Source organism: Aquarana catesbeiana, linkage group LG01 (genome assembly GCF_042186555.1).
Source record: "Aquarana catesbeiana isolate 2022-GZ linkage group LG01, ASM4218655v1, whole genome shotgun sequence".
NCBI classification, from domain to species: Eukaryota; Metazoa; Chordata; class Amphibia; order Anura; family Ranidae; genus Aquarana; species Aquarana catesbeiana.
Genome location: NC_133324.1, coordinates 55,715,146 through 55,727,873, shown reverse-complemented (window position 1 = coordinate 55,727,873; position 12,728 = coordinate 55,715,146). Strand labels below are relative to the sequence as shown.

The following is a 12,728-nucleotide window of genomic DNA, read 5'->3' as shown; positions in this document are numbered from 1 at the left end:
ACACATCAAGAGGTGTATATATATATATATATATATATATATATATATATATATATATATATATATATATATATATACACTGTGCATCCAGCGTAGGTTATATCTACAGTGAATCCTGTGGTGTACTGTTTCTAATACACTACAGGCGGTGTGTACACAGTATCTAATACAGTGTGTACAGTGTCTACTACACTTTTGGTGGTGTACACAGTATAAAATACAGTGCAGCCATAGTACAGTTGCTAATACAGTGCAGGCGGTGTACACAGTATCTAATACAGTGGGTACAGTTTCTACTACACTTCTGGTGGTGTACACAGTATAAAATACAGTGCAGCCGTAGTACAGTTTCTACTACTTTTCTGGTGGTGTACACAGTATCTAATACAGTGTGTACAGTTTCTACTACACTTCTGGTGGTGTACACAGTACACAAGGCAGTGCAGCCATAGTACAGTTGCTGATACAGTGCAGGCGGTGTACACAAAATCTAATACAGTGTGTCTACTACACTTCTGGTGGTGTACACAGCACACAATAAAGTGCAGCCGTAGTACAGTTTCTATTACTTTTCTGGTGGTGTACACAGTATCTAATACAGTGTGTACAGTTTCTACAGTACTACACTTCTGGTGGTGTACACAGTACACAAGAGAGTGCAGCCGTAGTACAATTGCTAATACAGTGCAGGTGGTGTACACAGTATCTAATACAGTGTGTACAGTGTCTTCTACACCTCTGGTGGTGTACACAGTATAAAATACAGTGCAGCCATTGTACAGTTGCTAATACAGTGCAGGTAGTGTACACAGTATCTAGTACAGTGTGTACCGTTTCTACTACACTTCTGGTGGTGTACACAGTACACAAGACAGTGCAGCCGTAGTACAGTTGCTAATACAGTGCAGGCGGTGTACACAGTATCTAATACAGTGTGTACAGTGTCTACTACACTTCTGGTGGTGTACACAGTACACAAGGCAGTGCAGCCATAGTACAGTTGCTGATACAGTGCAGGCGGTGTACACAAAGTCTAATACATTGTGTACAGTTTCTACTACACTTCTGGTGGTGTACACAGTACACAATACAGTGCAGCTGTAGTACAGTTTCTACTACTTTTCTGGTGGTGTACACAGTATCTAATACAGTGTGTACAGTTTCTACTACACTTCTGGTGGTGTACACAGTACACAAGACAGTGCAGCCGTAGTAGAGTTGCTAATACAGTGCAGGCGGTGTACACAGTATCTAATACAGTGTGTACAGTTTCTACTACACTTCTGGTGGTGTGCACCGTACACAATACAGTGCAGCTGTAGTACAGTTGCTAATACAGTGCAGGCGGTGTACACAGTATCTAATACAGTTTATACAGTTTCTACTACACTTCTGGTGGTGTACACAGTATAAAATACAGTGCAGCTGTAGTACAGTTGCTAAAACAGTGCAGGCGGTGTACACAGTATCTAATACAGTGCGTACAGTTTCTACAACACTTCTGGTGGTGTACACAGTATCTAATATAGTGTATATGGTGTTGCAAAACAAAATATACATCATCTCTGGAAGGCCACCAAGGAGAGGCAGACACTCACAGTCCACTAAAAGAGGGCAAGCAGCCTCTGTGTCTACAGTCAACAGTGCTGGTTGTGGACATGGTGAATCCTCTGCAGGTGGCCGTGGGGCACGCTTGTCCTTTTTTTTCTGCTGCTTGCCGTGTTATTGAGCCAGAACATGGAGAAGAGTTGGTGGAGTGGATAACAAAGCTGTCCTCATCCTCCTCATCCTCTGTCACCCAGGCTCAGAGTAGTTTCCTTTCAAACTCAGCTGCCAAAGCAGCCTATTCCACTGGCAACTTGTCCACAGTCACTCCTTCCGTAGCTCCACCATCATGCACTGAGGAGTCCCCAGAAATATTCGACCACAGTGTCGGGTACATGCAGCTGGAGGATGTGCAGCGATTTGAAGGCTCCGATTTTGGTTCCCAGGTTAAGGAAGATAGTAATGTGAGCCTAGAGAGAGGGGGTGCTCAAGAAAGACAAGAAACTGGCAGTCATGTTACCCCAGCTGCAGCATACTGCCAAGTTTGCTCCAGTGACGAGGAGGGAAGAGATGATGAGGTCGCTGACTGTTTTTGGGTGCTTGAGAGAAGAGAGGAGGAGGCACAACTCCTATGAGGCAGGATGTCCTCTAGGGAGCAGCTGAAGGGCAACCACCCTATAGCCTCACACTGCAGAGGTCCGCAGGTGCAGGGTGCTGCTGACTCCCTGCTGACTTTTAAAAGTTCCTTGGTGTGGGCCTTCTTTTTGGAAGGCAATGTTTTGGCCTTGTTGGACAGGGCGGTCAGCAGTAAGGTGCATATTACCACTGACTCATGGTCCAGCAGGCATGGGCAGGGACATTACCTTTCCTTCATGGTGCACTGAGCCATGAAAGCCATTTTTGAGTCCCCAGCAGGACTCAAAAAAAGAAAACCTCCACTCTATACAAAACAAAAAAGTTGTCTTTAGATACAGTACGTTCTAGGGGGGTTAACCACAGGGGCAAAGGCACATGACTTTTATGATGGATTATCAGTCATTTATTAGTAATTGATGACAGTGAGATGACAAAGTGGTTTAATGAGGAACTGAACTCTGGAAACAGTGCCAAAAATAGGCTGTCAGAGGGTAAAGGACCAGTAACCTGTATTGCCTTTCGCTCCCTGCAGGTGATTCTTTCCCATTACTGTCTTACCAGCATAGTATAGTCTTACCAGTGTCGTATACCAGTATAAATAGCTATAAGGGTAGTGTCACGCACGCGGGCTGAGTCCGATTTGACGAGAGGGCTTCCCTTGCGGCTAAGTTCCAAGCACCCATGAAGGTGAGAACAAGGAGTGCTAGACTCAAAGACGCACAGGTGCCATTTCGGTAGATCTGCTGAAAGCTGCTGGCAGCACAGCAGAACTGGATAGCTGACAGCTGGCCTGTCAGGACAGTTGGCAGGACCTCCGTAGCCCCAGGTGTGTAGCAGAACCAGGGCAGCGACCACAGGCAAGATAGCACCCGAGGAAGAAGCAGGAACAGGCTGGCAGGCCCAGACTGAAGAGGCATAGTCAGGATGAGAGCCAAAGTCCTACACAGGAAGGCAAGCCAGGGTGTATGCAGAAGGGTAGTCAGGAGCAAGCTAGGGTCATACACGGTAGAGCAAGAGAAGCAGAGTCCTTAGAGCAAGCCGGGGGCATAACCAGGTATCAGGCAGCAGAGAAGTTCAGAGGCAAGCTGGATCGGTAACAGGTAATCCAAAGAATACAAGAAACACAGGAGCAAGGAGTACTGGTAGCTGAAGATCATCCAGCAAAGTCTAAGTGCAGCCACTGACCTTACATAGTGTGTTTGGCGCCAATTCTGGCAGCAGGTGTGCGTGAACGTGCATTTCTACGCAAACGAGCACGACCATGTAAAGTATTGGCAACTTTGCCAGGTCTTTTCCTCAGCACCTGCACATTTTTATTCTTCTGTCTCCTTTTCAGCACATGTTCATTTTTATTTTGAATAGCACCCTGACAGGTAGATGTACAGGATCGCCTAGGCAGAGGAAGTACACTGCTATTTTGCAAGAGGAATTCAAGACAAAGGGTACATTTTACATGGCACTACATACAGTAGGCACAATTAATATTTCCAGATGTTCCCTATAAAAAAAAAAAACACATCTTTACTTTTGAGTCGGGTCCAACCTTTCTTAAAATGCAGATCCAGCCAGATATTTTTGTTACTGTTTTTGGATTGTGTAAGGAAATGTTGAACATTTTTCCTGTTCTTATTGCTGCTGGAGTCTCCATTTAGAGATACATTTCCTACCCTGGCCACACTATTGCACCCTGGCACATGGCATCCCCAGAACAGAAAGTGAGGAAACATCTCCCCAAAGGGAAAAAAACACCAACAAAAACCTGACATCCCCACTATATCCAAAAAATAAATTGGCTTTTCATAAATCTTAAGTTTACAAAGAAAGAGATCTTTAAAAATTATAAAATTGATCAACTTATATTTTTGCAGGTATACTTATCATATTCATGTTGACCTTTCTCCACTCTGGGCTCTTCACAAATCTTACGAGAAAACACTGTTCTTTTTCAAATTTCCAAAGAAAGAGATCTTAAAAATTTAGAAAAGCGATCAACTTATATGTGGGCAGGTATACATATAAGATTTGTGTGCCGATTCTGACTGCAAGTCCTTTATGTTCAGATTTAAGATACTTCAAAATATCAGGGGAACTGAACTGGAATGCTTCTAGGACCATCCTCATTAGTGGAAATCCTCATCAGATTTGTGGAGCATTAATTACCTTAATTACCTTAATTAAATCCTTGAATTGCGAAATTCAGCCTTTTGTTTGTGTGTATGTTTTTTTTGTTCACAAAAACCTAGCATAAATAATCTTTTATTAAAGCCCAAGAGAAGTCACAGAAGTAGATATGAAATCAGATATACTGAGAACCTTTATATTCCTAGTCTTACTTCTACATCTATCAGCTGATTCACCAACACCATAAAGCCAATTATTTGCCCTGATTCAGTTGAGTGCTTTCCAGGTTGAGAGGACTCTTTCCTGCTTCATAAATATGTCCCTTAGTAATTATACTGAACAGCCATAACTTTATGACCACCCACCTAATTTTGAGTACGACCCCTTTTGCCACCAAAACAGCCCCTTTTGTCACCAAACCAGCCCGCTGAGGCATAAACTCCACTTGACCTCTGAAGTTATGATGTGGTATCTGGCACCAAGCCGTCAGTAGCAGATCCTTTAAATCCTGTAAGTTGTCTGGAGAATTTGGAGGTCAAGCCAACCCCTCAAACTCATTGTTGTGTTCCTCAAACCATTCTAGAACCATTTTTGCAGTGTGGCAGGGCACATTATGCTGCTGAAAGAGGCCACTGCCATCAGGTAATACAGTTTCCATGAAGGGATGTATTCGGTCAGCAACAATGTTTAGGTAGGTGGTGTGTGTCATCCACATGAATGGAAAGGCCCAAACAGAACATTGCCCAAAGGCTCACACTGCCTCTGTTGGCTTGTCCTCTTTCTATACTGCATCCTAGTGACATATTTTCCCCAGGTAAGCGAGGCACACGCACCCAGCCATCCACATTATGTAAATGAAAATGTGACTCATCAGACCAGACCGCCTTCTTCCATTGTTCCGTGGACCAAGTCTAATGCTCACGTGCCCATTGTAGGCGCTCTTTGGCTGTGGACATGGCTCGGCATGGGCACCCTGACCGGTCTGCAGCTATGCAGCTCCATACACAACAAACTGCGATGACCATTTTTCTGCACATCAACTTTAGAGACAACATGTTTACTTGCTGCCTAATACATCCCACGACTTTCAGATGCCATTGTAATGTGCAATGTTATTCACTTTAACTCTCAGTGGTAATACATTTATGGCTGATCGGTGTATTTCATGGCTTCTAAAGAAGACATTTTATAAATTATTACGATTTCAAAAGAGGAAACTTTTAAAGCCCATGCAGATTAAAATATACAAACTAATACAGTTCTATGGTCATTAAATCGGAGGTCCGCCCACCCCTGCAAAAATTAAAAGCCAGCAGCTGCACATACTGCAGCTGCTGACTTTTGATAATAGGACACTTACCTGTCCTGGAGTCCAGCGATGTCGGCACCGCAGCTGATGTTTCCATCAGCTGTTGTGTGCTGCCGCCGCCAAGGGAACCCGGTAGTGAAGCATTACGGCTTCATGCCGGGTCCCTACTGCGCATGTGCGAGGCACTGCTCCTACCTCCTACTTGAAGGAGGAGGAGGGAGCCGAGCTGCTGACTGAATTGAAGACTGGTCTTCCAGAAGTGGGGACAGGGTATCCGCCCCCCCCGAAAGGCCGAAAGGTGCCAAATGTGGCACCAGAGGGGGGATGAGACAAGTGAGCGGAAGTTCCACTTTTGGGTGGAACACCGCTTTAATAAATAATTTAAAGTACATTTCAATGCAACTATTAGCCTGTTACAATTTGCTATAATAGGGGTCTCCAAACTATGGCCCACGGGCCACATATGGTATGCTGCTATATATTATCCAGCGCCCAGCTGGGGTTAGTGGCGTATCCTTAATGTGCAGTGGTTGGGGATTAAGGTCAACATGGTCTCCACTGCTGATGTAAGGGAGACACCGATGGGGAACTTGATAAAGGGAAAACTCTGATGGGGACCCTGATATAAAGGGGGGGGGGGCTTTAATGGGGAATTAGATGTCAGGTGGGGACTTTGATGTAAGGGGGACTCTAATGGGGACCCTGATATAAGGGGAGGGGCTGTGTTGGGGAATCTGATGTAAAGGGTACTCTAATGGGGAATCTGATGTAAGGGGGGAATCTGATGGGGAACTTCATATAAGAAGGGACTTTTTTTGTAAGAAGGGAGTCTGATGGGCAATCTGATGTACAGTGGGGAAAATGTTGGGGAACCTGATGTATGGAGGGACTCTGATAGGGACCCGATGTAAGAGAGAACCTGATGTTAGGGGGAACGCTAAATGGCAAAGCGAGAAGAAACACAGCCAGACACCACAGAGGTTCCAGATTCAGATCCGGATCCTGAAAGGTTTGGACTCTGATGGAGAATCCGTTGAAAGGTGGGTGCTCTGTTGGAGAACCTGATGTATTCAGGAACTCTGATAGGAACCCTGATATAAGGGGGCAATCTAATGGAGAACTTGATGTAGGGGGGTATCTGAAGGGGACCCTGATATACTGTAAGTGGGGGAAATCTGATGTGAGGAGGATTTATTTCATCCTGTGAATATTTGTAAAATATACAATGTGGCCATCATAATGAAAAGTTTGGAGACCCCTGCCTTATGTAGTAGCACACTAACTGGGAGATGGAGTTTTAGGACTGTGAGCCAATCGGGTGTACTGCATATACACGTTGCTGTTAAAGGAGAAGCTCGTTTGGCTGTATGTCTTCTGTGGGTCCCAGGAGCGCAGTTTGTCCTGCACTCCTGTGACCCGTTTTCAGCAGACAGCGGGCTGAAGTCCGCCATCTGCCGACATCACAGAGACGGTATCCGGCTCAGCCTCTCAGCGAGCAAAGAAATGACCTCATCTGCCTTTTGCTGCTTTTTTCACTGTCCAACCAGCAGGTTAAAAAGCACTCTATCCCTAGCTGTGTGGCAGAGCTGTGTAAATGTCACGACTAAATGGCCAGAAATACAAATATGTTAGCAGGTAAAACAGCTCCAAATATTTATCTCATAGGTGTATTTACATATTTTCTTGTTCGGATTTGAAAATATAGTGCCAACTGTTTGCTTATTTATTTTTCATGAGTATGTCTTTTCTTTTACTGCTCATTAATAATGCAATCAATACTTTATTTTCACATTAAAAAAGTCTTTTATCTGCTAATTAATATTCATTACGCATGTTTTATTTTATTTTTTCAGACCCATATGTGAAAGTGAACTTGTACCATGCAAAGAAAAGAATTTCTAAAAAGAAAACTCACGTGAAGAAATGCACCCCCAACGCCGTGTTCAACGAACTGTTTGTGTTTGACATTCCTTGCGAAGGCTTGGAAGATATAAGCGTGGAGTTTCTGGTGATGGATTCAGACAGGGGTTCCAGGAATGAGATTATCGGTCGATTAATCCTGGGGGCTTCAGCAGATGGAACAGGTGGAGAGCATTGGAAGGAAATCTGTGAGCATCCTCGAAGACAAATTGCCAAGTGGCACATGCTGTGCGACGGTTAGCAGTTGAGAATTCAACGGACTTTCAGCGCCATCTTTTATTTATTTATTTCTTTTTTTTTTTTTTTTATTTATATTCCATGTGAAATAAGGAGCTTGCAATGAAATTTCTTTTTATGCTAACACATCATAAAGTAAAGAAAAAATTTAAAAAAGAGAATAATAATACAATAACAACAAGAGACAAAAAATATATTGTTCAACCAAAATTAAAACCCAACTCGGGGCATTTTATTTTTAAATGGTGCCCCAGCCATACTGAAAATAAAAAAAAGCAGGCCCGGCTGCAATACTTACCTTCGCTCCAGTGCTGTTCACTGCAGGAATTTAATTCTACCACTAGATGTCCTCATTCTTCTGGGTTGAAGAATGCCCAGCATGACTCGACTCCGAAGTCTGAGGAAGTACAATGATGCAGAGTGTTGTGAACATCCCTCCTGAGTGGGCGTAGTTATGACCCCCTGCACTCACGGTGTAATGAATAATGCAAAAAGAGGTGCTGACATGTTGACTGCAGACCACCCACCACCAGAAAAAGATCCATAGAGGTGGAGGACTCTGCACATCGCAGGACTGGCCTGTAGACATCTGGGAAAGGTAACAGTAAGTATACAAATAAAAGTATAGAAAATACTCATGGGTGAGGAATGGGATCACTTTGTGGGGGAGCCTGGAATGCAGATTTGGATAAATAATCTAATAAAGCAAAAACACAAAGCACCTACAAAGATACAAAATTATTCTTGTCATTTAAAGCTGGAAAAATAGTTGAAAAAGCGTTAAAAAAAAGTGTCTTGCCCTCAAAACACGTAAGCAGTGAGCGTAAATAATTTGGGCCTTTTTGTTACCGTGGTCATACATTTTGCACTATCATCAACTGTCCCACGAATAATTATTTATATCATTGGTATAAACCACCTAAATATGAAGTTTCATTAAAAGCCCAGATATTCTCCAAGAGAGTTTGTGGTTGGTCACATAGATTTTATTGTTCACATTTCAGAACAATCTATTTTATTTTATTTTTTGCTTTCTCTGTTTTACCTCATATACACCACTTATTTGTGTTTTGTTGAAGACGGACACATGGTCTAAGTACAGGCAAGATTGCACACTGCCCATTATATTTTCAACTACAAGGGCCCCTACTAGGAGATTAGCTTGGATCCCTTACTCAACACCTTTTCAACCAAAGGGCAATGTGGGCATTTGCCCCAGTTCTTCCAACACAAGAGCTCACCAATGGACCAGAAGTAGAGCCTAGGAAAACAGGAACGTTAGGAAAAAAGAAATGTTACCCTCTGTATTAACATGTATGAAAAATTATATTCAGGTACTAGCAAAGTTTTATAAAAACATCATCTAAAAGGCATCATCTAAAAAAATGCCTTGATGTGTTTCGCACAACAGTGCTTTACTCATAGGGCCTTATGACTAAACACTGCTGTGCAAATGTACTTCCTGTAGACCAGCCTTTTTCAACCAGGGTGCCTTCAGGTGTCTTTGGGGGTGCTTTGGCAAAATGCCTAGAAATTGCCCGAAAATTGTATACCAGTCAAGGGGTGGATCAAGCCCGCCTATTAGTTACATAAAGCCACAGGTTTTTATTGTGCACCATTATAACCTTCTAGCCGCCAGTGTCCTAACAACCAATGATATCACCGGTTGATAAGGAAGATGTTGGGCACCTGCACAGCATCTTTGTTTGCCCCTCCCCATCAGCACTGGGATCACAATAGCTGAGTGATGGAGAGAAACTGAGGGAGAAGAGAAACATTAGAATACTAGTCAGTACCAGTGTGCAAAGGTGTATTTGCTTTGGAAGAATAAATCACCTCTAACGTTGGGTGTCCTACATATGTGGATATTGATGTATCTATATTCATTTTTTAAATTTTAGAATGGGGTGCTTCGAGATGAGGAATATTAAAGGGTATATTCACTGAAAAAAGGTTGAAAAATTCCGTTGTAGACAACCGCTCTCTTTTTGAGAATACTTACAGGTTATTGGAGCAGGCTGTGATTGGTCTACCTCTACTGTTATGCAACTGTTGCACAAAAGCTGAGGTCTGCAACTGGCACCGGATAGAATATGTTTGGGGTTCTCTATATGGTAACAAAATGACCCGTCTGACAACCGTTTGTATATCACTCCCCAGAGGGCCCAGGAAGTGAATAGAGCACCTGTTGAAGAAAAAAAAATGTCTCCATATTTGGATTTGCTTAATCAATATAAACTCAAAAATGTTCAGTAAAAATATAAATTTTGTAAAAAAAAAAAAAAAATCATAAAAATTAGATATTTGCCTTGGACCCACTTAAAGAAACCCAGCACTTCCATCTTGATCAAGTAGTAGAGATCGGTGGGAGTTTAATATTGCAAGGTCAAAAGGTTTTGAAAGAACTATTTTGTATTTACACATTTAAGCTCAGATCTTGCAATATTGGCATACCATTGAGAATTTGGAAACTTTCCTGGCCATTTGAGGGTCCCGATAAATGGAAAAATCCCACATCCAATCCATTGATGTAACAATACCAAATGGAGGAGTGAATGGCTATAAAAATTGGTTGTATAGTGACTGCTTCTGTCAGCATATGTGGTTTTTGCGTTACCTTCAGCTTGCATATGAGGTTATGTATTTTTCTAAATAAGGCATGTTGGTCAAGATTTTCCACAGTTGTATTCCCTTTAAAATTCATTATAATAAGAGTTCTGTAGCTCTTGCTATTGCGTAGGGTTTGACTGTTGGGCCTATACAAGCCAGGGATAAGATCACAATTATTTCTGACAACCATTTGTATGTCACTCCCCAGAGGGCCCAGGAAGTCAATAGAGCCCCTGTTGAAGAAAAAAAAAATGTCTCCACATTTGGGCTACAGTTGTATTGCCTTTAATATTCATTATAATAAGAGTTCTGTAGCTCCTGCTATTGAATAGGGTTTGACTGTTGGGTCTATACAAGCCAGGGATAGGATCACAATTATTTCTTTATAGCCATAAATTACGAAATGTAATTTTGTGTTGCTCCTCCGAAACCTAACACAAACCCTTTAGTTTGTTTAGTGGTACTCACCTTTTACCTGTAAAACTGGGTTCTGATTGAGAAAATTCCACACATGGCACCCCAGCCATGCTGTTCTGAATGCTGGGTTTGTTTTTGTTTTGTTTGTAATTCTGACAATTTGGGGACCTCAAAACAAAGCCTAGGACCCAAATTTGACACCTTTACCTTCAGGATGTACAGCTCTTGTATGTATACCCAAAACTTTTTTTCTGATTTAAATAGAATAGTCAAGGGTCAAAAACCTTGTCAGTCAATTTTTTTTGTTGTCATGTCCCATTGGAGAGACTTCTCTTCACTTCCTGTCATGGAGACAGAACAGGAAGTGAAAGTTAATTTCCACAAACTGAGAGGGGTTCCCTACTTAAACAGTTGTTCCCATAAAAAGTGTCCCTATTGGCAGATTTGCCCTTCCATTTTGGGGGCAGATTTAGGATTATCCATAATTTTCATTTTTTTTTGTTTTTTTTACAATAGTCAAAAGGACATCTAGGGATTCTGAATCTTTTTAGGCAGGCCATACTTTATACAGTTTTTTTGTTCAATTTCTTTTAGATTTACCTTCAACTATGTAGTCCAAGGGCCTGCCTGGTTGCATACAAATTGAAACTGTTTAGGTTTGACCTCATATTATATTGTTTTGGTAAATCTAAAGGAAAATTTTACAAGAGAATTGTGTAATGTATGGCCAGCTTTTGTGGAGTCACAGACAGCAAAAAAAAAATTGTCAAGGGGCCAAAACCCTTCAAAAGTCTACCCACAACTAAAAAAAAAAAAGAAAATTGGGTTATACATTCAGTTTAGTAGATATAGAGTAAGTGACTAGTTAAAACGAACCACCAAGTTGGGTTGTATATAAATATTTGTACAGAATTTACCACTTTTGATCACTAAGTGAACCCATTTATTTAGGTGAGCTGTTTTTTTTTTAATTTCATTTTTTGGAGTCTTGGAATTATACACACAGCTTTGTTTTTGATCAAGCTGCTGGTCGAAACATTTTCATATTAGGCTGTGCCGTAAACCTCGTCTTTACATGTCCATTCTACAAGGAGAAAATTGAAACCAATGAACTGAAAGACTGTCAATGAAGACTGAATAACCTGCTTTACATGACCCGCGCCCTTGACACATGCATCATTGTTCCCTTTGTGAGTTGTTGTATGAAGTTGTGAATTTTAATACAGTATGTGATAAAATAAAGAAAAAAAAAAATACACAAGTGAAATATTGCACGGTATTTCAAGGGCTTGGACTCCCGAATCAGCGGGGTCTTGTGAGTGATGTGGGCCTGTGCACTACGGTATGTAGCATAATGTTCTATTGAAATATTTACCAGTATGTCCCAAAAACAAATAATGGGGTAGTAACTGTTTTGTGTCATTGGAATAAACAAAAAAAAAAAAAATTCTTACATTCCAACTGTGTAGCAGGTTTGCATTCTAATGTTGTTCTGAATGTTCATGTTTTTTCAAACTGCACTATTGGTGTATACGTGTTGAGATTTTTTTTTTTTTCAAAAATTTTCTACTTTTTTTTTTTTTTCCCCCCAAAAGTCACAAAAGGAGGAATAGATGAAAATTGAAGGGTCAGTCCAGCAAAACTGATTCTTAGTGACGGGCTGAATCAACAACTATGTCTGTTAAAGTGTATGTCTGGCCAATAAATAAATAAAATTATAATTTTTTTAAATGTTATTTTTCTCCCATACATGCACTTAAAACTCAAGGGGACATTCCTTTGCACCTGTTCCTGTCTCCACCTAAATTCCACAGCCAATATGAGTTGGCCCCCAAACTAACTACTGGATTTGGAACTCTCACCACTGGATGACCCAAGAGATATAAAAAAAAAACAGTTGATGATTTAGCCTACCACTATCCACCCAGTTTTT

At 41.5% G+C, this 12,728-nt stretch overlaps 1 protein-coding gene across 1 annotated transcript in view; it reads left to right on the top strand.

Moving 5' to 3' along the window:
• SYT4 (synaptotagmin 4) overlaps nt 1-12,381 on the top strand; it is a 63,722-nt gene extending 51,341 nt beyond the window's left edge. Inside the window, exon 5 of the mRNA XM_073618750.1 lies at nt 7,465-12,381. Coding sequence (XP_073474851.1) covers nt 7,465-7,772 — 308 coding nt within the window. The 3' untranslated portion in view covers nt 7,773-12,381. The remainder of the gene's footprint in view (nt 1-7,464) is intronic.
• The last annotated feature ends 347 nt before the right edge of the window (nt 12,382-12,728 follow it).